This window comes from Labrus bergylta, chromosome 19 (assembly GCF_963930695.1).
Source record: "Labrus bergylta chromosome 19, fLabBer1.1, whole genome shotgun sequence".
In the NCBI taxonomy this organism is placed as follows: domain Eukaryota; kingdom Metazoa; phylum Chordata; class Actinopteri; order Labriformes; family Labridae; genus Labrus; species Labrus bergylta.
The window spans coordinates 5,280,830-5,305,565 of record NC_089213.1 but is presented as its reverse complement, the minus strand read 5'-3'; the positions used below and the strand labels follow the sequence as shown (position 1 = coordinate 5,305,565).

The 24,736-nt window shown below is 42.3% G+C and overlaps 2 protein-coding genes across 2 annotated transcripts in view; both read right to left on the bottom strand.

Annotated features, from left to right (window-relative positions):
* Nucleotides 1-18,496, bottom strand: part of LOC109994078 (uncharacterized) — a 32,385-nt gene extending 13,889 nt beyond the window's left edge. The window contains exons 1-29 of the mRNA XM_065948399.1: nt 18,491-18,496; nt 16,369-18,178; nt 16,036-16,128; nt 15,796-15,846; nt 14,440-15,051; nt 13,712-13,785; nt 13,404-13,550; nt 13,119-13,279; nt 12,213-12,372; nt 11,920-12,111; nt 11,087-11,246; nt 10,554-10,621; nt 9,593-9,813; nt 8,553-8,718; nt 8,108-8,314; nt 7,638-7,788; nt 6,780-6,844; nt 6,378-6,470; nt 5,659-5,897; nt 5,361-5,541; nt 4,604-4,798; nt 4,118-4,268; nt 3,521-3,636; nt 1,958-2,104; nt 1,593-1,743; nt 1,281-1,453; nt 1,033-1,168; nt 284-424; nt 134-171 (exon numbers count right to left, since the gene is read on the bottom strand). Of these exons, the coding sequence (XP_065804471.1) occupies nt 134-171; nt 284-424; nt 1,033-1,168; nt 1,281-1,453; nt 1,593-1,743; nt 1,958-2,104; nt 3,521-3,636; nt 4,118-4,268; nt 4,604-4,798; nt 5,361-5,541; nt 5,659-5,897; nt 6,378-6,470; nt 6,780-6,844; nt 7,638-7,788; nt 8,108-8,314; nt 8,553-8,718; nt 9,593-9,813; nt 10,554-10,621; nt 11,087-11,246; nt 11,920-12,111; nt 12,213-12,372; nt 13,119-13,279; nt 13,404-13,550; nt 13,712-13,785; nt 14,440-15,051; nt 15,796-15,846; nt 16,036-16,128; nt 16,369-18,178; nt 18,491-18,496 (6,105 nt within the window). The remainder of the gene's footprint in view (nt 1-133; nt 172-283; nt 425-1,032; nt 1,169-1,280; nt 1,454-1,592; nt 1,744-1,957; nt 2,105-3,520; nt 3,637-4,117; nt 4,269-4,603; nt 4,799-5,360; nt 5,542-5,658; nt 5,898-6,377; nt 6,471-6,779; nt 6,845-7,637; nt 7,789-8,107; nt 8,315-8,552; nt 8,719-9,592; nt 9,814-10,553; nt 10,622-11,086; nt 11,247-11,919; nt 12,112-12,212; nt 12,373-13,118; nt 13,280-13,403; nt 13,551-13,711; nt 13,786-14,439; nt 15,052-15,795; nt 15,847-16,035; nt 16,129-16,368; nt 18,179-18,490) is intronic.
* Nucleotides 18,365-24,690, bottom strand: LOC136177117 (uncharacterized). Its single transcript, XM_065948293.1, has 8 exons — nt 24,581-24,690; nt 24,320-24,479; nt 24,040-24,232; nt 23,060-23,131; nt 20,944-22,810; nt 20,746-20,832; nt 19,388-19,458; nt 18,365-19,057 (listed from the first exon to the last, which is right to left on the bottom strand). Exons 1-8 carry the CDS (start codon nt 24,687-24,689, stop codon nt 18,971-18,973), a joined length of 2,646 nt encoding a protein of 881 aa, XP_065804365.1. The 5' UTR covers nt 24,690; the 3' UTR covers nt 18,365-18,970.
* Nucleotides 24,691-24,736: the final 46 nt, after the last annotated feature.

The following is a 24,736-nucleotide window of genomic DNA, read 5'->3' as shown; positions in this document are numbered from 1 at the left end:
TCTGCATACTGTTTTTTACATTAACATGCAGTTATTAAGTGTGTTGTATATTGGATAATACACTAAATAGAGTACAGAAGACCTCAAAGAAAACTACAACATATGGATGACTTTGTCTCTGAGTAAAACTTACATGTCCAACGACCTTTGTGTGAATGTCGGGGGCAGGCGCTGTCAGGAAACATCAGAGTTGGACTCATTAAAAAGAGCAGCGGACACAAAGAATATGACGTTTACTAAGAAGTTAAAAGTAGTTAAAAGCTGTCCAGCAGTTTGAACGTACACAACGTCTGTGTGTGTGAGCCACGCTGTGCAGAGCGGGCAGAGGAACTCGTCTGTTTAGCCAAAGCACCAGCGAGTGAGATAACGTTAGTGATGACCGGGGAGGACTCCTCTGTGCTGACGGCTCGAGGAGGTGGAGAGACTGCAGGCAGGAAACAAAACATGATTTTTTTAGTGATTCAACCTTTTACACAATAAGTATGCTTTTGTTGCCGTGCAGAATACACTGAATGAGCTGAAACTTGTTCTCAATGCCGAGAAGAACAATCTAATGTTGTTTACCAACTCCAAGAGCAGGTCACAAAATGTACCTGCGGTGGTCACTGTTGATGGAAAGGAAATTGAGGTTGTAAACTCGTACAAATACCTGAGTATTTTGAATGATGACTCCCTTAGTTTTAAACCTTAATTTGTGCCTTGTGTCAAGCTGAGGCTAAAACTGGGTTTTTATTTCAGAAAAGAGTTGTTTTTCTTTTAAAGGAAGAATGATCGACTTTTTGATCCAGTAGATGTCGCCCATGAGCACCAGCATGAAACCAAAACAAACTGCTGTTTAGCGACACCTCCGTTATTCTGAAGTCTCCGCTCTCCTTCAGCGACACACCTCTACCACCCTCTACTTTGCCATGTGACTTTTTGAGTCTTTCTTTTTTTTTTTGAGCATTATGAGTTAAAGACGAGGCTGACATTCAGTAACAAAGAGTTAGAAGAAGAAGAAAACAAACATCAAACAGCAGCTGCAGTTCATACCTCTGTTTGCCATTTGGGCGTGTTGGCTGCAGAAATGTAGGAGACACTTCATGTCACAGAAGTGTTTGACCACTCCGATCAGGGCGATACTCTGCGTCAGTTTTTCTTTACGGCCGCAGGTGTCGCACTTTGCAAACTGTTTGATAGCAGAGACAAAAAAAAAGAGTTGTTAGCATTTTAAACGTCTTATTGATTCAAAAAAATGAAGAGGACAAAAATGAACACTTTCTTTTTCCACCTCTACCCACATGGTTAAAGAGCAGGTTGTACTTCAAGTTGCAGTCATAAGAACACAACGCCTGGTCAGAGTCTCCGTAGCGCTCCACTATGACCGTCTTAGAGATGGAGAGACAGTAAGCACACGACTGGCAGTATTCCCCCCACTGTTTCTTCAAGTCCTGCTGAAAGAGCATCTTGCATCCTGGGAGAAAGAGAGAGAGAGAGAGAGAGAGAGGGAGAGAGAGAGAGGGAGAGAGAGAGAGACTGAGTTTCACACGGTTTCCTTCTCTTTGCTGTCGTGCAGCAGAAGCCCGAGCCCCATGATCCAGCATCAGTCGTACCAGCACTGCAGAAGTAGCAGTCCTTGTCGTTGACTCTGATGACGACTTTGACGATCCTTTCATTCCTACAGTAGTCACACTTTCCCACGATGTTGTGGTCCCTCCTGAACGCTTGAGAACAGGACGCGCTGCACACGAAATGCATTCTGCCCTGTGCACAAAACACAAATTTTCACAGACATGTCGTCGTTTAGTTTATCAGTTATGAGGAAGGGGAAACCGATCAATATAAAACTGGGCGAATCAATAAACACAAGATGAGATTCAGTAAGATAACAAGCTCAACTTTTCACCTGCTCTTTGAATGTTCAACTAACTCAGGCTGATTAAAAAATATATATCTGGAGGAAAGAACAAAAACAAACTTTATTCTGGATGACTTTGGGTGTGGTTTTCATCTCGCGTCGACACTTTGCACATTTCAGCTTCTCTGGTGGTTTGAGGAAATCACACTGGGTTTGTTGGGAGGCTCCAGCAGGGCGAGTGGGAACATGTTTGTCTCTCTGGGATTCCTGTGTCAAAAAAAACCAAAAAGACAGCAAAAAGCATGCAAAAGATTTTAATTGCACATTTAATACATGATGGTCACAGAGCAAACTGAGCACCGACACTCAGCGTGTTAATGTCAACAAACGTCGGTGTGGCTGATTTCAAAACAGCCCATTAAACTAGTAGTACGCACTGATTCGGCCAAAATGCAGTATGCTAACAATTGAGAGATCTGCAGTTTGAAAAAAAGTTGTGTACTGATTCAGGAAAAATCAGCAGTAAGTAGGCATCAGACTAGTTTTCTCGCTGAATGTTTCCCACAATGCAAAGCAGTCTGGTCAGAGCATTTATATAGGTCCATTAGCAACAAATAAAAAGAGGGGTCACAGAGGCAAGACAGCAGGGGAAATGCAGTGTTGTGTGTGTGTGTGTGTGCCGGTCTGACTGTATAGCCATTTTCACATATGCACTCCGGATAATATCTAGATATTTACAGGAGGACTTCTCCGGCTATTCTCCCGAAGTAGCCGTTCACGTATGCTCCTCACAGCGGGGGACTTTCCCTGTCAGAGGGGAGGGGGGGCGGGTGATTTCCTGACGTAAATAAACAACGCAGAAGTAGCGGCCGAAGCAACAGAGTCTGCTACACGACGTTATAATGAGAATATTTGCCTTTATATCAATGCTATGTGTAATCCAATGGAATGACAACATCCACAAAAGAGTGAAGAACAACATACTGACCAACAGAAAACATGATGCAGCCGTTTAATTACGTGCACGGAGATCGTAGTGGTCGCGGGCAGACACTTTAGCCGGTCACTATATAAACGTCATTCTCTTTCCATTGGCTGAAATTGAATTCTCCGGAGAATATCCTGTTGCATTCTCACATCAGCTCCTCCGGATTATCTGTGGAGAAAATACTAGGGGTCTGGCCGGATAAACTCCGGGTAATATCGGAGTAAAAATTTGGCTGTTGCGTTCACACATACAGCTCCTCCTGGAAATCTCCGGAGTTTTTCAGGAGATTTCCGTATGTGTGAAAAGGGTTTGTGTGTATGTGGAGCTCCTGCTGTGTCAATGGCAATGTGAAACAATGACAGAGAAAACACGCTCAACTCCTTTTCAAGGTAAAACAATTGGGTGCTGAATCCCGAAAAATGTTCAAACCAGAAACACAATTAGGACAGCACTCCCTATGAACGTACAAAGACGTGATGAGCTTAATGCGATACTGTTGAGAAAACAAGCAGTCTGAAAAGGACTTCAGATAAAATCATTTTTGAGATACTGTGTGTCTCGTTGGATTCTGTCACAGGCTTTGGTACAAAAACATCAAATGTCTGCAACACACTATCAGCGATCAGCTTTAATATAGCTGCATGTACTGGTTCAAGAATCCTTAGAATACTTGTATGCGCCGCAGGTTGTTTCACCTTAAAGGTCATGGCGCAGCTCAAGGAGCAAAAGTTTCTGATGGAGGCGTCCGACATGGCGAGGTGACAGGCGGGTACTGAAGACTTTCCACAGCTGTCACAATCAACAGGATCACCTAAGGAGAAGACAGAACAAACTCAGCCAACTGGTAACTTTTATTTTTGATCTCAATAGGAGAGAGAGTCCATGAAGACAATGAAAAATTTCACAATAAAAGCATGTTTCTAGGATTTTATGGAGATTAGGCTTTCTCTGTTTGGACAACTGCAAGATTCAAAAAAAAATTTTAAGATCTAATGACTCACGTCAAGTTGTTGAAGTTGATTTAATAACTGATATATTCTTTTATAAATTATCTATTTGGACTGCAGTTTATATAACAGAGCACTGAGACAATAATAAAACTCTTTCCTTTGCAGTCTTTTAGGTATCATCAGATTTATTTTGGGACTTTTTTGCCTTTATTGTTGAGACAGACTTGTGGGAAAGGAGCCACATGTCGGCTGTTACTCCTCCTTTACCTAAAGAGCTGGGACATAACAGAGAGGAAGAGAGAGAGAACAGGCTGCCATCTTGTCACCATCACTGTCCCGTACCTGATGAACTGACCGCCAGGATCTTCGCCGCCGCCACACAGCTGTTGTTACAGAAGAGCTCCACCTCGCCATCACTGTTTTTACAGTCAACCATGTCCGACATTAAAAGTTTGGTGCTGCACGTGGAGCAGGACTGCAGCGTTTGTATTTTCTGGAATGGAATCAAAACAGCAGAATGAAAAAGAGAGAAAAAAATCTAAGACCAGCTCACGACTATGAGAGATTAATGTTCGATTTTTAAGAAATGGCGTCTATTTTTTTTTACATTTTGACCAGCAAAGGCTTCATTAGGCATTTTTTTTATTGAATCTTCTAGGTGGGAGCATCCTGCAAAGAGCTGCGTGGTCGGGCGTGTCCTACAACTTAGCTCCATGCTTTGCCTCGTTCTTATTTATTCGTATTTAAATATAAATCAGAAGAATAGATCTCCTTTAACAAAAGTAAGTTGAATAATGACAGTTTTTCTTTTTTAAAGATTTGTCTTACCTGTTTGTACTGGGCGAGACAATCAGCACTGCAGAGTCTTTTGCTGCCATCTTCCGTTATGATTGTTAGCGGTGCGTTGCAGTTCGAGTGACAGTTCAGACAGATCGACAGGTTGTTTGAATTACAGAAACGGAGAAAACAGGGATCGCTGCAGATCTTCTTGACAGCTTCCTTATGTATGATCTCGTGTTTACTCTGCAGGAGGAGAAACAAAAGGAGACTCTGTCAACCCTGATTCTTAGTCATTACTGATGTAAACCAAAATAACAAGAAGGAAGTGCGTCAAAAATAGATTTTTAGATAAAGATTTGAATTAAAGTTTAAAGGTCACATATAATTTAAAATACACTTCATGTTTTTAAAACTAATGTATCCCTAGTCTGTCTAAAAAAAGTCCATCCTCTCTGTCTTTTGCCTGCTCCACTTTTCAGAAAATGTGTGCTCAAACAGGCCGTTTGGAGATTTTCCCTTCATGACATCACAAAGGGCAGTAACCCCTCCCCCAGGTGGGTGACAATCCCACAGCTAGGTGTTTGTTCTGCCCTCTGAGTCTGCCTTCTCACCCTAAACAATAAGGCATGAAGCAAGAAAGCCAAAGTCACCCAAGCCCTTCTAGAGAGGGGGCGTGGTCAGACACAGCTCATTTACATTTAAAGGTACAGACACAGAAACAGCCAGAGCAGGGCTGAAATAGAGGGGTTTATAGGCGTGATCAAAAATAAATCTATCTTCTTGAATCCATTCCTGTGTCACTTACGATGCAATATCTGCCGCAAATGTTGCACTGTGAGTGTGAGGCGACGGGCACGATGGGTACTTTGCTTTGCATCATACTCTTGTAGTTGAAGGAGGACATGCAGGTCTGACAGCAGAAATCCTTTATCGTCCCTGCATCGTCCACCGGGGCCTGCAGGACTTTCTTAGCCTGCGATAACGCCCTGAGGAGACAAAGAAGGATGCAATCAGTTTAAAGAGGAGGTATTGAAATGTTCCATATCTTCAGACAAACTTTTATCGTTGGCTACAATCTGGTTAAAATGAATTTTTGGACTCACTGCAGACAGAAGGTGCAGCTCCTCTTAACTTGTTTCATTTTGTAAAACTTCAAAAGACAAGCAGAGGAGCAGAAGATGTCTGTGTGGTTCTTCCTCTGATAAACTGTCTCTCCGTCCATCAGGACTTTCCTGCAGCTGGAGCACGATTCCCACAGATCTGTGTTGGCGACAGTGGGAGCTGAATGTGAGGGGTCTCCTGATGAGGTTAGAACCGGACTTTCTTCAGTTTTCATCTCCTCCTGTCAAAAACACAGAAAACAGTGAAGCAAAAGAGGGTTTAGGACTTTTCTGGAAGAAAACAGAAAGACTGCTTACACAAGCCTGGATCAAAAATATGCCTTCAGAGAACGTCTAAGGAAAAAATACATATCCGAAAAAACAGACTCAGTGCGCACAGGCCTTTATATTGGACATAGAGCTCTAGTTATCAGAGACATTTAGGGGGTAAATTTAACCTTCAATCCGTCAGTTTTCTTTAATGAAAATACTTCACATAATAAAGTTCAGTTCCCTCAAAACTTTTGTAGACAAAAAATAGAAGACACTGAGGTTTTGCACAATGACGACACACCTGATGGACATTTATAAAATCTGTTCTACTGCAGCTTATCTTGTAAATCTCCCTAATGGTGACGCATACATGAAATACAGGCTTTATTCTCCCTTGTAAAAAAGGTTTTCCACCCCCCTCTTTGTATGAACAGTATTATGCGTCCTACCTTAGCCATACTAGGCTCGTCCTTGATGCTTTCTGTGGATAAGGAGGACGAGACATTCGGATTGCACTCCTCCTCGATGGGCTCTTGTTTAATCTTGAAGATGAGTGGAGGGCAGAGAGACAGATTAGCTGTGTGACATATTTAACAGAGAAGCCTAGAGTAATTGTGTAAATACTCTTTTCTAATGTTAATGCTGCACTGCACTTAGGGAAATACATGCAAATGAAAGTCCAACTATCTTTCCATGCTTAACTAAATCTGTCCTGTAGCAGACCATACATCACATCCATCACTTCAAAAATTAAAGATAACTTTTTGTCGATGTAGCGTCTCAAACAAGAGGTGTGTTTAGAAGTCATTCAGGACATATTACAGTTATTACAGAACATATGTGATACTCACAAACTCCAAATTTTGCAGCGGTTTGACCTGTTTGTCTTCGTTATCACATACTGGGCTGTTCCTTCCTGTTGAAACATGGTTAAATGTACCGGTATTAAAGGTCACATATTGTGCAAAATCCACTTCACCATGTTTTTCTAAAACTAATGTGTTCCTAGTCCGTCTAAAGACCCCCCTTTGATAAAAAGAGTCCATCCTGTCCGTCTTTTGCCTGCTCCACTTTTCAGAAAATGTGTGCTCAAACAAGCCGTTTGGAGATTTTCCCTTCATGACATCACAAAGGGCAGTAACTCCTCCCCCAGGTGGGTGACACTCCCACAGCTAGGTGTTTGTTCTGCCCTCAGAGTCTGCCTTCTCACCATAAACAATAGGACATGAAGCGAGAAAGCCCGAGTACACCCAAGCCCTTCCCAGACAGGGGGCGTGGTCAGACACAGCTCATTTACATATTTAAAGGTACAGACACAGAAACAGCCTGTTCTGAGCAGGGCTGAAATAGAGGGGTTTATAGGCACGATCAAATACAGGATCAGAGTGGATTTAGAACAAGAAACTTCACACACATGTTTTGGGGAGAGGAGGAGAATATGTGACCTTTAATGGAGAGAGATTTCTGGCAGATAGGACCAGAGCCAGAACAAATACAATCACTAGCATAGATGTGATGCCATGCTTTAATTCGGGAGTTTCTTACTTAACATCATAACTGAGTAAAGTCAGCAGTCAAAGGTTACCATAGCTTATACATTATTTTATAGTTCAATGAAAAGGTACTAGAGCAGTATAAAAAAAGAGCCAGTTGAAGCGGGACATAGTGAGAGAGATGCCGTTTAACTTCAAATAATGATTGTGAAGTACCTGACAAGGTGAGCGTCTGAGCCTTGTGCACCATCATACAGCGGTTGCTACAGAAGAAGTCCAACGTCCCCTCGTCGTTTTTATTTTCAACCATGTCTGACATCTGATGGGACGTCTGGCACATGGGGCAAAGCCGGGGCCTCTTAACACTCTGCAAAGTCACAGAAATATATATCAGAAGAGGAAGAGTGCAGAAGGATGTCAACATGTTTTCTGAATTTCTTCCTCCACCTTGAACTCTCGATGAAATTGAATAAGTAAAAATAACTTCTATTTCAGAGTTTAATCCAAGAGGTTAAAGTTTTTCAAGACGTTTTGCTGCTCATCTTCGGTTCTAAAGAAACTGAACTGATGAAGCCTTTTGAATCAGAGCTGAAAACTCTCAAGTTGTCTCTTTATCAAACTTTCTTGTCTTATCCTGACCTGGACCCCTGAGCACCGTCACAGACCTCTACGTCCTCTTTCAGTACCTCTTTGAACTTCACCAGACATTCGTCAGTGCAGATGGATTTGCTGCCTTCCTCTGTCTTCACGGTGAAGTGTTTGTGGAGGGAGGCGGAGCTACAGATGTCGCAGGTAACCACGGTCAAGTTGTTGACTTGGTGGTAGTTGGTGAAGCAGGCGTCGCCGCAAACTGTGTGCTTGAAACCATCGAGGGTCAGCTTTGAGTTCTGAGGCTGAAAAGAGAGAGAGCATGTGTAATTTACTGCAGGTATTCATATTTGTCATATTAGTTATTTCATAAACAATAAGGCTTTTGGTTATATTTATCTCCCGCGTTTTAATCAGTTAGTTTTGTCCTTTTGAATGCAGGACAGCCTATAACATATTTATATATCTGCTCAATACCAGATTGAAATTCATTAAAATCGCTGGGTTATTGGACAACTACAGTTAAACCGTATGTTCCCTTACAATGCAGGCTTTGTTGCACATCTTGCACTGCGGCGGAGGCGGTTTTGGTGCAACTTTGGCCTTCTTGGAGTTGAAGGAGGCGAGGCATTTGGGGCTGCACAGTTCCTTCATAGTTCCTGAATCATCCACAGGAGCCAGGATCATGCTGCAAGGGAGCAATATCACCCTGAGAGAAGGAAAACATAATGAATTTAAACTGAGAAAAATGATATACAGATTAACACAAAGAGGGGTAATTCACTAAGAATGGATTGCACTCTTTTGTCCCCCTGGCCATACGTCTGTATAACACCTCACGGTTATGGCAGGGGGAAAGCACACAGTGACTCTTTTTTTTTTTTCTAAAGATTTATTTTGGGCTTTAATTCAGAGGGAGGACAGTGGATAGAGTCGGAAACCAGGGAGAGAGAGCGGGGAATGACATGCGGAAAGGGGCCACGGGTGGAAACGTACCCGGGCCTACCGCTCGAGACGAGAGTCTCAACACATGGGACGTGCGCCCTGCCACTGCGCCACCAGCGCGCCCTGCACACAGTGACTCTTGGACTAAATATTCCTCTTTCCATTTCCCACTTTAATGCTAACCTCAATTATTTAATGTTTGCACTGACTCTTATTTAATGTCTGTTTTTTGATAATTTTCTTCTTTTTAAAGATTGCTAAAAATTTTGATTCATCTAGGGGTATTCTTCAATATTTTTTTCGGGTTAATATATATGTACGGGAGGGGGGCGTCGGTTTTGTGGTTAATTTTTAACAAATGTCTCATGTCATGTACATCTTTGTAACCTGCTACTGGATGCTTTGAATTTCCCTCAGGGTCAATAAAGTATCTATCTATCTATCTATCTATCTATCTATCCATCTATCACTTTTAGCATCAAACATTGTGCAAAAGTTGTCCTGCTGCTCTCACATGGCAGAGCTTCAGTGTCCGCGTCATGGCAACCTGCATGAGCATCGACTCTAGGGAGGCGGGGCGTGGCGAGACAGCAGTACCTATCCTAAAAAAATATAAAAAGTAAATATCCTGAACTTACTCTGAGCAGTTGTAGCATTGTTTGTTGAGTAATTCGATGGCTGGATTCTTTTTGGATTTACAGTGGAGGCAAACTTTCCGACCTGCACGCAGTTTCCTTTCGCAGATGCCACAATGCGTCATCGAGTCCGAGTACACCGCTGTTGGTACGTTGACTGTTTCAGCAGCTGGAGATGCATAACTGTTGTTTACAGCCAAGTCTGAAGGCATCATTTCATCCTCCTGTGGGGCGATGAACAGTTACTGAACAGTGTTTAAAAGGAAGTTCAAATTTAACCCTGCTGAACAAGGATACAATCAGACAAACTGTTGACTCTCTGATGTGCTAAATCAAATATAACTGTATGTAGCTACACTTAAAAGGTCACATATTATTCAAACTCCACTTCACCATGTTTTTCTAACACTAATATGTGTCTCTAGTCTGTCTACAAACCCCCCAATGATGAGAAAAGTCCATCCTCTCTGTCTTTTGCCTGCTCCACTTTTCAGAAAATGTGTGCTCAAACAGGCCATTCGCAGATTTTCCCTTCATGACATCACAAAGGGCAGTAACTCCTCCCCCAGGTGGGTGACACTCCCACAGCTAGGTGTTTGTTCTGCCCTCTGAGTCTGCCTTCTCACCGTAAACAATGGAGCGAGAAAGCCCGAGACACCCAAGCCCTTCCAGAGAGGGGGCGTGGTCAGACACAGCAAATTTACATATTTAAAAGGTACAGACACAGAAACAGCCTGTTCTGAGCAGGGCTGAAATAGAGGGGTTTATAGGCATGATCAAATACAGGATCAGAGTGGATTTACAACAAGAAACTTCACACACATGTTTTGAGGAGCTCTGAGGCTTATTTAAACTGGTTGAAGAGGAGGAGAATATGTGACCTTTAAAACAATATATATCTGAACAAACCCTGTCTGCTTTGTATCATGTAATCACATTTCTTTATTGTATGAAATAAACTCACCGTATTTCTTACTTGTTCAGACTGCAGGCCTCCGTGTTTCCTCTTCATATGGTCTGCACTTTTATTTTCTAGAAGCAGAATCACAAGCTGATACAGTTTACTGCAATTAAATGTACCTAGGAATTTTTTCAGTATTCACAAGCACCTTATGAACATTTAATTAATAGTATAAAGGAGAGCAGAGTGACAGATTAGCCGTCACTCTAATGGAGCTGTAAGCAGATATAAAGTCATTTTAATAATTATTTAATACATGTCACAGATTAATATACTGTAGCTCATACTTGGAGGATGGGGGATAAAATGTGCAAGAGTCTGATTGGCCTGAATTCACAGATGTAATCCTCATCTGGACACCCTGGATTTTATTCTTATACTTTAAGCAACTCATCTAGGCCAACCAAATCCCTTGTTTTTAATTTATCAAGTACTACTTTCAGTCTGAGAACGAAGAGAGAATGAGGTATGAAGACGGGGGAAAGGGATCAGGGTGAAAAGAAAAATCAAACCGTGTGAAACTTCCTGTCTCGTACCTTGAAGCTTGCGTGCAAATTCCGGTTGTAGCTTGTATGACATCACACAGGAGCCAGAGCAGAAGAGCTCCACCACGTTCTCAGCGACGTGATGAGTCACCATGTCCGACACCGGCCGGGAAATGTGGCACAAGGTGCACGGATTGGGTGTCTGGTTACCCTGCAATAAAGTAGAAAAAGAAAGAAGTTGATTAAGGCAAGAGCAGTATATATATAAAAAAACATTTAGAGCACTTGTGTGTCTTGTTTTGAGCTCCTTCAGTTCAAGTTTCAGAAAACGTTGCTATAGCATCCACTCGAGTTTGGGCGACACAAGAATTAAGCTGTAGATGTTTCTGTTCACAAATGTTCATGTTTCAGTTTTCAGCCTTAAAACAACTCGTCTGCTTTTGGGTTGAGACTCTTTAATAACCTTCTTGTCTTTGACATATCTATATTTCACACGCGTCTGCCCTCCTCCTGCTCCTGTCCTTCAGACACACACACCTCTCCTCTCTCCTGCTTGTAGTTTGATTTTTATCCCCTAGTTACAGCCGCAACCTTCTCAGTGTTACGGTCTAAGTGAGTGACACAAAAACCATGATTTTTCATTGATATTTATGGTCTTGGTCTTGTCTCGGTCTCGATCCCTAAATATCTTGGTATTGACTCTATCTCGTAGCACTCTGGTCTCGGGTATGTCTTGGGGTCTCAGTCAGTGTTGCCTGGACTACAACACTAGCTGGAAGATGTTTAAAGCAAACCACTGGCTCACCGGAATAACTGAAGAAAAAAATGGCCTCACTTTCCCAGAGGCATATCCATATCATCTATCAGTCGATAGATTACTCCACCTTTTTGAAGTCTTCCAGACACTCCTGACTGCAGATGTCTTCAGTGTCCTCCTCCAGGTTCAGCCTGAGCGGTTTGTAGCAGACGGAGCTGCAGTTCTTACACGCAGCGCTGTTTTCTTTGCGGAAATCTTCGAGGCAGTTGTCGCTGCAGAACCTGTAGAGGACGTTCTTAACCATTAACCCGCATTTGGTCTGGAAGAGACCAATAAAGAAGCACAGATTATGGCAAAGAGATCGCAGTGAAATAAACAGTTTTTCATGACAAGTATTTAAAGTAGAAATATGTTGCTTACAGAGCAGCCTTTTTTGCACATGCCGCAGACGCGCAGCAGTGTTTGGGCGGATTTAATTGAGGACTTAAAAGAGCAGAGGCAGGTCGTACTGCAGAAGTCCTTCATAGTTCCCTTTAGGTCCACAGCCGCCATGATGAGGTCCAAAAGCCGAGTTATCGCACTGTTTAAATAAAGAGGGGATACGATGGACAGTTTGCATCAGCTTTTAATGTGGTTACATAAATAAACAAAATAACAACGTGAACACAGATCAAATGAGATGAGAGTGAGATAATCAGGGTCAAGACGACACATAAAAGCCTTTATTTTAACGCTAGGTGAATCGCTTTATTCTTGTTTTACTGAATACTGAAGGGAACGATGCCGCCAAAATGTCTAATATAATTTATTCTGTGTCATTCCAACGATACTTTCCTCTATTAGAGGGCTCTGTGATCACAGCTCAATGATCCTGTTTTTTAAGTAATAAAAAACAACAACAAACCAGCTGTTGTCTACATTAATTTCAAAAAGCAGTTTGAAATGTTAAACTACCATAAAGTCAACTCTGTTGTTCCCCAAGAAATAAAAAAAGTTAAACTGTCTTCCTGCTAGATGATTTCTATCAAGTTCAGCGAAGTATACAGTTTTCGGCTTCAAAAATGTTGACAATTTTCATGAAAATATTTTGGCTTCTTGACTTCTCGGCTCTGCTGGTCACTCTTTAACTTTAATATAGGACTCTTTCAATCAGAAGAGCACTCCACAAGGTTTATTTACGGGACAATATCCCACCGTTTTCTGTCTATGATTATGACCTTGTGAGGGTTTTATGGTGCTACAACCTGATTAAATATGTCCCAGGTTTCCACATTTAAGAGCAGCATGTCGTACTTGAAGATGACACAACGTTTGTCTCAAACTTACCTGGAACAGAAAAAGCAGGATTTGGTGACTGGCTTGTTTATGGGGAACTTTTCAAACAGGCAGTCTTTGGAGCAGAAGACGTCTGTGAAGCCTTTTTTCTGGTACGCTGTTTGACCCTTCGTCATGATCTTCTGACAGTGAGAGCAGATCATCTGAATCTCCTGTGAGCAAGAACGCAGGTGGAGAACATGAAAGACAAAATGTTTTCCAATTTCATCTGACAAAATAACTTAAACCTAACCTGTCATCCTTAATAATCAGTTTATTATTTCACAGTCCTCTTACCTTTTCACTGCTCGGTGTGTTTTCTGTGTTTGTGGACGTCGACATTTCTGGAGATCGTTTACTGTCAGTGGGAATCGGCTGATCTTTTGCAGCTGGTTGACTCGCAGGTGACGACTGGGAGAGTCGAACAAGAGCCTTCAACTTCGTCTAGGACAAAAAATAGAAGAAGAATAAAACAGTCACAGATGTCTCACATGCTCGTCTTTAAGCATTCATAACAGTTTAAAACCTAAAGACAAAAATTCCCCCTCCTCAAACTTCTTAATAATAATAATATGAGAAGAAAAGGCAATAAATTAGAAACTTACAAGGTCCAGTTTAGGGATCACTATCTTCACTTCTTTCATCCCGGTCACTGCAGCAGAAATATCTTTCTTCTTTTCTGTGATGAATAAAAACAAATACGGCTGTGTGACTTTTTTATCAGAAGAAAAGCTGCACAAAAAAAAAACAATTATGTCACTGGGCATTTGCAAACACAGGTATTGTATAAAACATGAAAAACAGCAAATAATCTGGGATTTATAGTTAGAGCCACAGAGAGCTAACTCTTTAGTATTTGTTTTTTTATTGCACCTCATTATTAATCAATGTAATCACACATTGAATATTTTTCTCCTATTGTGCAGATTTAATGAAAAAGCAGATCAGGAGTACATTATGTTATATTTTACAAATATTCATGATATCCAGAAGATGAAGCCAGCAGCCATAATGTTCCCCTGACCTTTCCTCTAGTGCTGCCATGAGGGTTTGCATTTTGCATTTGAGGAAATAACTCAACAAATATTTACTTAAATTACTCACTAAATACTGGAATGACGGCCGAAGAGTTTCTCTGGAGGATGAATTCTCAAGACTTAGTTTTTAAAACGACATTTCCTCTCATGTAACTAAGAGTTTATAGTTATTTACTGGCGATATCGCAACATAAACGAGAGGGGTTTGTTTGTGTTTCATACAGACATTCATGGTCACAGATTATGTTTAAGGATTTTAGTGATCGCTTGACTTTCATTCATCAGATTTAATTTACCTTTATTGATGATGGGAGAGGAACTTCTGCTGTCCACATCCATCAAGCCACTTGGTTCCTCGTCATCGTCTGGACCACCCGCCTCCATGCGCTCCTCTGAATCAGTGTCCATGTTCTTTCCAGCGTCGAGCTCGTGTTCTGCTCTGTCATTCTTCTCAGCATCAGAGCCGGCCTCGTCTTGTTTTTCATCATCGTTTAAACCCGGTAACCACGACTTTGTTGCTGAGCCGCGTGTGTCTTCATCACCATCGTTCTTCTCATTTCTGGGAATATCTTCGTCGGTGTCCATGTCAAAGTCATCGTTCATATCACCGCCGTCGTCGTCACTGGAGAACATGTTGGACGTGTTGTCATTGCTATGTGACGATGTTCTCTGAGGTGTGTTGGCAGCTGAAGTTCTCTTCTCAGATCTGTCATCTGGCTCTGAGTTCACTTCTTCATCTTTCTCATCACTCAGCTCAGATTCATCTTCACTCTCCAGCCTCCTCCCCCGCCCCCTTCCTCTCCCCCTCCCACTACCTCTCCCCCTGCCCCTCCCTCTGCCTCGACCAGATCTGGATAAACTGCTGGGTGATTCCAATCTTGAAGAGGATCCTTCTAAAGACAAGCGACCTAGATGTGATAGAGGAAAAGCGATGAGAGAACATTAATGACATTCTTTTGTCCAATACTCAGAGAAAAGTCAGCCCTTGGTTTGTGTGAATCCCGATGCAGCGAATAAGATGGACCGCAATTTTTTGAGTGATCAAAAATGTATGAGACAAAAGTCCTTCAGCTCTCGATTAGATGGAGCTCCCCCAACCTTCAGTGAGGTGATCGGGCGCTACTACCACCCGACATCCCTGACTCCCAGCCTCAACCATCGGACTGTGTGGGTACAATCACTTCTATCTGAACCACTTCTCTTGCCCGCTTCCATCACTGCAACACCTGTTGACCTGATAACTGCTCTCATATCTGGCAAACCGAGGGGCGTCCAAAACAGCCGTGTGGGTCGCCTTAAAACCGCCTACCTTCTCTGGTCCAAACAAATCCAGAGCATTCAGGACCAGAATCTAAAGTTAGAAGGAGGACATACTGGCTGCTGCATTGTTGTCAGAGAAGCCAGCACTTCAACATAGCATGCTTCCTTAATGTCTGATCATATAGTAAGATCACTTTATCATTTCAGTCAGGAGATATCTTCCAGATTGGACCCTTAAAGTAAATATGCACAAAAATTAAACTATCTCCAAACCTATCACACTAACAAATGAATTCTCATCTCTCTCTTTTTGTGTTCATGTGTTGGAGCGTGTTTCATAACAGATCCATGTCGACCAATATTCTATAAAGTGGTGCTCCTCGATTAATTACCTTTTGGTTTGGGGGTTCTGATCTGAGAAATGTCGGTCCCATTTTCTGAATCTGAAAGTAGAAAAATGTTAATGTAGAAAGGATACCAGGATAGGATACTTCTGATGATGCCAGTAAGAGTAGTGTGCAGGATTTTTTCTTTTCAATGAGATGAAAAAGGATTCAATGGTACTCAAAATGCCTGGATGGGAAACGACTTGGCATTTTACCGACAACTGAGAGTTGATATCCATCACATACCGTTCATCTGAAAGGACATTTCTGATTCTTCTTTGTCTTCCTCAGCGTCTCTTTTTCTGGGGTTGACCGGCTCAATATGTGGCTCCAACTCATCTTCAAAAAACAAACAAGACACATAAACCTTTAGTGCATCAATGCAACTGGCTGAAATGGTTTTCAATCATAGTCCAATGAACACAATCTTCCAGAATCGAACAAATAAAAATAAAAAAAACATAAAAATTTATATTTTATGATCAAAATGTGGCCTCCTGCAGCGATCTGCGTGCAGGAGCCACAGAAGAAAAAGAAGACTGCTTGCACGTTGATGGGAAAACTAAACTGAACACATACCTGCTATTTCGATTTCCTGGAAAGATTTTCCCTGGTATTTTTCCAGGGTTCCCTTCTCCACCGCTGAGAGGAGCTCAAAGATTTTTGCGAGGTCCTCAGCTGCGTCTGGCGTCTGATAATACTCTCTGTCGGTCTGAATGTCACGGCCTAGAAGTTTGGCTAGCTGATCGAGCTGACCATTTGAGAGGCCGAGGATCTGGAAGACTCTTGCAAGGTGCTTACGAAAACACACAGACTTGAGGATCGGTTCATTCTTTGCGCCGCACCGTGCCACAGTGGTCGTGAAGGTGACGCCTCCTCTGAGGTAGCTCGCACATTTTGCATCAGGTAGCGCAAACAGGAAGGGGTTAGCTGTATGAACGCCACACGCTTCTCTCTTGTTCACAAGCTGTTCTAATGCAGCAATCAGTGTAGGGGTCAACGTCATGACAACTGTTCTGCCCATGTGGTCACACATCACATTGATCTTCACCGACGTCTCGGAGAGGATCTGGTCGACCTGCGACTGGCCGACAGCAGGGTCCTCACAACGCTCAGTCTCCTCCCTCTCCTGGAAAGACTTGAGTGTCACACGAGCCAGATCCACATTTCGGTTAAGCACTGACAGCTGAGCGACTGTCAATCTGAGAAGCGAAGTGTAGACCGGAGCGCATTCGTACTTAGTCAGACTTTCAAAGGCAGAAGCCGCCGTCTTCTCCAAGTACTGGTAGAAGAGCTGCACGTCCTGCATGAAGGGTATGATTGCCGTCGTCGAGGTGTTCAATTTGTAGGCACCGCACCATTCTTTCTTACACAAACTCAAAAATGTCGCTGCTTCACCAATCTTCTGTTTATCATTACCCTCCTTCAGCGCCCTTGCGTAGTTGATGTCAGCAATCAACTTGAGAGAATATCTTACTGTGACTATCACAGTCGGTCGGTTCCAAGTCTTATTCTCTTCATTGAAACCGCAGAGCTCTCGGACAGCTTCGACGACTTTGCTGAAGTTTTCCGGACTCAGTACGTCTTTGAAGCTTGATATGGACGTTTTCTTTAACACTAGAAGAAGACTTCCCATTGCCCTCAGCCTCTTCATGATGGTTGCACTTTTGTTGTTGTGGCAGAAATACTGCGCCATCAGCATCAGGAGGGAATCATTCAAAACTGCAGATGTAATCTCATCTTTGGGCATGTCTTCAATCACAGCACTCAGTTCTGCTGAGAGTTCAGAGTTGTCTTTCAACTCCACAGAGGAAACCAGCATGAAGACTTTACTGTTGCATTCTGGAGGTTTTGAGGCCCTGCGTACCGGACACTTTTGCATATGTGGCCTAATCTCCTTACGACTATATAGGCCTTTACAATACAGGCACGCTTTGGTAACAGTGAACAAGTCCGTTTTTCTCCTCTTCAGTTTCAGTTCTCCGAGGCCAGTCTTCAAAACCTCTTCATTATGTTGAGAATTTCCTCTGTCTCGTAACTCCCTTATTCGTTGAGCTCGTGCCACTGAGTTCTTGCGCAGCGCAAATGCTTCAGCTACCTCGGGCTCGTCGTGTCTATGGCTGAACAGATGACGAGAAAACTTCCGCTGAGCTTTCCCACAGATGTAACAGTAATTTGTGGAGCGCTTTGGTTGTTCTTTGGGCATTTCAACTGAGAAAGAATTATCCTCCCGCCGCTTTGCACGAGCAGCTCGATCTAATGTATTCCTGAGACCCGGTCGTTTGACGTTGAGTTTAGAACTCTCATCGCTACTTGCGTCACTGTCAGGTGCAAACTCGTCATCACTGCAGGATTCAGCAGAGCTGGTGGATCCTCCTGAGTCCTCCACCTAGAATTATGAACATGAAATATCTTTCAACGTGACATGAAAAAAAAACAGTGTGAATCTAATGCTTCCTAGGGACGATACGATGTAAAACCCACACAATGATAAATCATTCCAACCAGATACACGATATCTGATAACCAAAGAATACTAAATACCCATAAATAAGTTTATTATTAGTACATTTATTCAGGGCAATTTGGTGTCGGTTGTCGTACATTTTTCGGTTGTGGGCTGAATAAAACTTAATTTCACTGCAGCCTAACATTATCCCGCTCTCTCTCTCTTTGGCTAATTCACTTCTGTTCATGTTACCCTCATTCATGTCATAGGCCCCACTTCAGGAAGTAACAAGGTGGAGATGTGTTGAGTGAAATTGGGTAATAAATATAAATAGTTTTTTTGTTTGATACCAGTTATTTGATAATTGTATCATAAGACTTATGACGAGAGATGTTCTGCTGTATTGATATTTTGTCCCAGCCGTAGTCGGTTAGTGTAAATAATAAGGCAAGGCTCATGGACTTATGTGTAAGGGAGAACGGGAGGCACAGGCTGCTCGCTTTGAGGACTGCAGCCTCTATACATGAGGCATTTACTATCTTGATGAAAGAAAACTACATTTTCTTTTCAGTTCATAATTTTTCAAATAAATATGTTTTTTGTTGAGGGTTTAAAAATGGTTAAGATCCACATGTGTCTCTGAAACACTGGCTTATTTGTTTCCTTAAGCTGCTGTTTATCATTTAAAAGTTTGTGCTGATGTTTTTTCTAAACATTTAAAAATGGAAACCACTAAAAAGAAATTACACTTTTATCCACTAGTGAAGCCGCAGCAGCTTTTCTTTCTGGTCGGGATTTCTTCAGCTCCTTGTTGGATTCCTGCAATCGTTAAAAAAAAAAGGAAGATGTAAAAGCCAGTTTTTCTAATTTATATCACAAAGGACATAATTTAAAGATCTTTTAATTACAATTCTTAAATTCATTTAGCAGACACTTTTGTGCAAGTACAACAACAAGCAAGGATCTAGACAAACTACGTTGAGTTTGTACAAATTTGCGATACAGACTTAATATAAAGAGAATATTCTAATATGTTGTCACTCATAGTGGGGGAGGGGTGTTAACAATAAACTAATGGAACAATCTGTATCTGTAAGAAAACAAGAAGAACAAATCTGAAGTAAAATAAATTGCAGGACATAAACTTACCGCTGAGCCCCATGAATGAGAGGAGTCCTCATTGTTGAAAGTTTGCTCCTCAGCTTGAGAGATTTCCATCACTGCAAACAGGCACAAAGGTGGCTTACACTCACAATCACTTTTTTCACAGTTGGGAGTGATGGGATCATAATTCATGACTCTTTAGATTCAGATTCTTAAGGCAAACAATGAAAATTAAAACAGCAAGTGGTTATGAAGGGCCCTCGCACCCCGGTGTGCATGTCAGGGTGTGTCGCAACCGCAGGAGTGCAGCAGCAGCGGAACGTGGCTAAGCAGCAAGCCGTGCAGTTCAATTTGTGTAAAAGTGGTAGTACTGGCATGTTGAAATAGGCAACGTAATGAAGATCACAGAAAATGTTTACATAGAGAAGTTCAGGCTGGCACTATCATGATAGCTATGAAATTTGGAGCAAATTGAGCATTGTGTAGTACTTAGTCCTTGCAGTAGGAGGCGCTATGGTTAAAGTTGACTATTGTTATTTCTGTGTTCAGAGGCCAACCCTGACTATACTTGTGTAATTTGAGGAAGATCAGACAAAGTACATGAGAGTTACAGCCACTTCCTGTTTGATGGCGAATGATGCATCCGTGTGGCGAGAGCGTTAAACGTAGAGCTTTGAGCTTGAAAGTGTTGTACGGCCAAGGTGTTTGCATGGTCCACACCAAGTTTGAGTGGGAAATGAGCTACCTTGTAGCAATGGCTAATGCTAACTGAAAAGCAGTAACTTCCTGTTGTCAACAGGTGGCGCCGTGACTAAGCTAAAAATTTAAATCATGGATGTGTTCAGGTCGGGCCGTGTATCATGCATGAATTTTTTGGTGAGACTGCAGAGTAGAGTTATAAGCATTTACTTTTTTGGCAATTTGCCAAAACGCACATGAAACTTTGAACGCACGCCACGCCCTTTGACGAAATAACTTTCAGACAAGTTCGTTCAAATAGGTATCCTGTAAACGGTGAAAATGCGCGATATTTTGACATTCAAAAAATCATAGTGGACTTCCTGTTTACATGAGACAATTACTTCCTCTGACTTTTTTGTAGGTGTAAAAAAAAAAATTACATGCATGTAGGTGAAAAAACCTATTGTGTGCAGCTAAAAGGGGGCGAGACATTTTGCGAACTGTGTTTACGAAAAAACGAAAATATCGAATTTTCACCAGACCTGATGACCTTTCCAATTTTGGTGAGTTTTCACGTACGTTGAGGTCCTCAAAAACGCATTGAAAGACGCGGAAAAATAATAATAATCCTTAGGGTTCCAATAGGGTCCTACGCACTTGTCAGGGCTTCAGGCCCTAATTACAGATAATAGCAAAGTTGAGAGATCATCTTCTCGACTTACAGCTCTCCTCATAATCAGATAATTCATCGTCCTCCTCAGCATCACTGATTTCACTGTTGACCTGCTCCACATCTGGCTCTAGTTCATCTTGAACAAAGAAACAAGATTCAGTAAGTTTCCTTTTATAGTTTAAAGGAAGTTTTTGATTTAAAGACATAAACATGTGCAGGTCAGAACTGCACCACACTGGACACATACCCTCAATCTCAACTTCGGTCAGAGATTTCCCTTTGAACTTTTCAAGAGAGCCCTTCTCCATCGCCACAATGAGAGTTGCTATTTTTGCGAGCTCCACAGCTGCCTCCGGCAACCGATAGTAGTCCCTGTCAGCCCGGATGTTGTGGCCAAGCAGTTTAGCGAGGTGGTCCAGCTCGTCATTCTCCAGGTTGAGGATTTGGAAGACTCTTGAAATGTGCTTGTGAAAATGCACCCCCCTGAGATGCTCTGGGTTCTTTGCACGACACAGAATTGAAAAGGCCCTGATGTTGTGTCCTTTGTGGAAAAGACTTGTAGGTGAAGAGTTCGGCATTGCAAACAAGAAAGGGTTGTCTTTGTGTACCCCGCATGCATTTCTCTTGCTCACAAGGAGGTTTATTGCGCTGACAAGATCAGAAGTCAGCAGGAGAGAAATGTTCTGGCCGGTTATGTTCTCCATGTTTATTCTGATGAAGTGCTTGGACAACACTTGGGTACTGTCGTCCCGCTCCTGGAACGCCTTCAGAGTCATTTTTGAAACCTCTGGGGCACATTTGTTCAAGACTGACACTCGTGCAAGAGTCACTCTGCACAGTGCGGTGTAGACCTGCTTACTTTCTTTGCTCTTCAGGCCTTTGACGGCAGAAACTGATGCTGACTCAATGTACCTGTAGAAAAGCTGCACATCACGCGTGAACGGTATCGTAGACGCTTTGTTGATTCTTTGTCCTTTCAACGATGCGAGGGCTGTGCGGGAGACGAGCTCCGTCCACTCCTCTGTGCACATGTTCACAAATCTTTCAGCGTCCCCTTTCATCTGCTCGTCCAAGTCTTCTGCTTCAGCAACAATGGCACCTATTTTTTTAAGTGAATATCCGAACTTCAAAGCAAGACTTGGTTTCTCATAGCTCTTCCTCTTGACGTTGAATCCAGCGAGTTTCTTGACAACATCGACAACTTTGTAGAAGTTAGTGGGTTTGATTGCATCTTGGTAGCTTGATATTGACTTCTCATGGAGTGCTAACAAAAGTCGTCCCATTTCCCGCAGCGTCTGTCTGATGTATTGGCGTTTATCTGGATCATCTCTATACTTGGCAGACAGATGCTCAGTCAGCTTTATAAGAAGGACATCATTTTGAACTGCGAATGCAATCCTGTCTTGTGTCATATCTGAGAGTATCTTCTTCACATCGGCCGATAGATTTTGAGCTAACGGAGCCTCAGCGACAGCCATGGCCCCGAGGACTTTTGATTTGCCACTTGTTGCAGAGTCGGATGTGCTCCTCGCGGGACATCTGCGCACATGCCTCCACATTTCCTTACGCATCAACAAGCTTTTACAATACATACAGTGCAGGAATGTTTTAGAACTGGACCCCTTATTTTTCCGTCTTCTTCTCAATTTTAATGCCCCACTGTCATTCTTCAACACCTCCTGGTTATGTTTGTGATTCCCCTTGTTACGAAAATCCGCTAGTATCCTATTTCGTTCCTTTGAATTTATTTGTAAAGAAAAAGCTTCAGCGAGTTTGGAATCTTCCTCAACATGCCTCGAAAGATGCCGTGCCATTTTTTTAGCAGCTTTACCACAAAAATAACAAAAACTTTTAGTGGCGTACTCTCCATCCGCGTCGGGCTTATCAGAGCTCAAAGGAGCCTTCTTGTCCTTTCGGGAGCATGAAGCATTGGCTGGAGGCATCGCTGACTTCCCTGTCATCTCTTCAGGGTAAACTAAATCTCTTAAAGATGAATCATCCACAAAATCCATCTGACTGCTGGTGTTGGAAAAACTGTCTCTGTCACAACTTGGTCCACTGTCACGTAGGTCATCATCATCATTGTCAGAGGACGCTGCCTCCCAGTCTTCAAGCTGGAAACACAAAAACACCAACAATGAGAAAGGACTAAAAAGATTATTATTTAATCAAGAAACAGCTATTCTGTCTCCTTCCAGAAGAAACAGGATCAACCTGACACCACATCTGAAACAACCCAAGGTAAGAAAGTTCCTATAAACATACATGAGTGATCTTAAGAAATGTGTGAGAACAGCATTTATGATGCAGTTTCCTTGAGTCAATGAAGACAGTTTGTTGAAGCAGTTAACAAGGTCACATACCCCTTTATTTCTTGGTGTAGAAGTAGAAGCACAAACGTTAGTGTATGAAGAACTGGATCCATCAAAGGACTCCTGTAGATCGATCGATAAGAAAGAAAATCACTTTTCCACTCCCTTGTGAAGAACTTTGTTCTGCATCGATTTGTCTGAAAGGTGCTCTGTAAATAATTTGGTTGATTGAATTGGCCTCGTCACAATGGGTCACTTGTAATTTATTCAAGCCTCTCTCTTTTTTTTTTTTTAAAGATTTATTTTTTGGCTTTTTGTTCCTTTAATGGAGAGACAGGACAGTGGATAGAATTGTAAATCAGGGAGAGAGAGTAGGAAATGACTTGCGGGAAAGGAGCCACAGGTGAGATTCGAGCCTGGGCCGCCCGCTTGGAGGAGCAATGCCTCCATACATGGGGTGCATGCACAAACTACTGCGCCACCAGCGCCCCCAAGCCTCTCTTTTTTGAAGCAGTCTCGAGACCAGTCTCTATTTTAAGGTCTCGTCTCAGAGTCAAAAGCATGTTTCCTCTGTCTTGTCTCAGTCGCAGACTGAGCGCACTCTGGATTTTAAATCTGACCACAAGACACTTGGTCTTGTCTCGGCCTGGATCCCTAAATGTCTCGGTCTCGGAGCACTCTGGTCTCCGGTATGTCTTGGTCTAGATTAGTGTGGTCTTGACTACAACACACAGATCGATTGACATTTTTTATACCACTTCGTCCACAGAGATTGCAAAAGTTAACCCAAATGAAATGTCCTCACAGAAGCGTTCATAGATCACCTACTCTGAGTTAAAGTGACATCCTAAGCCCACTCAAGAACAAGACCAAGTGGACAGAGACACTTATGTTATCATGTGATCAACAGAAATATCAATTAAAATAGATCCAGGCGTTGTTCTGGCACCATTGCAAATATATCTGCATCCATTTTGGTCGTAAATAACCTTGAAACTTCTTATGCAGACTACAAAGCTTTAAAAACCTACCGTGGAACGCCAGGGGTAAGACGAGTCCCCATAATTGAAAGTTATCTCCTGTCCTAAAGATATTTTCTTCACTGCAAACAGGCACAAGTGTGGCTTTCCTTCAATCACTATTTTCTTCATTTCACAGTTGGGGCTGATGTGGTCGTCATTCACAAGTCTACCGAGGGTCCGGTCTTCGGCTGAAGCGTCAATGCTGCGAGTGAAAGGCGTCTTAATGAAAATCTAATCGTTCTTTTAATGACCACTCTTAAAACACATAAAATATAAGTCAACAACTTACCACCACTGTGCTCCACTCCATGAAAACTCAAATAAATAATTGATCAGCGAATCAGGGCATTCCTTTTTAGGTGTTGTGGTTTTGACAGAATAGATGTTCCCTCGATATTCAACGACAAACATGGATGGGTCAATGGCTTTGAGGGTGAACAGTCCTCTCCCTGGATAAAAAGAATAAATGAGTATCAGAGTTGATTGTAAATTGCATGAAATCCTACATAATAATCAACATAGAGACTGCTATTGTAGCAATGCCTCCTACCTTTAGAGGCATCAATGTACCTCCCCTCCAGGAAGGGTTTGTCTTTACAAGCAAATATGTGCTCCAGGGCATCCTGCTCCGGAGTCAGTTGTGGTCTCTCGTTCTCCATGACAGCTAGAAAATATATAAAAGATACTGATTTAGATTGGGGTAATA

Coding starts and splice junctions, on each gene's coding strand:
- LOC136177117 (XM_065948293.1), bottom strand. CDS start 24,689: ATGGAGAACGAGAGACCACAACTGACTCCGGAGCAGGATGCCCTGGAG. Junction 22,811..23,059: donor CTACACCAAGAAATAAAGGG/GTATGTGACCTT, acceptor TTGTGTTTCCAG/CTTGAAGACTGGGAGGCAGC. Junction 20,833..20,943: donor GACCGAAGTTGAGATTGAGG/GTATGTGTCCAG, acceptor TCTTTGTTCAAG/ATGAACTAGAGCCAGATGTG.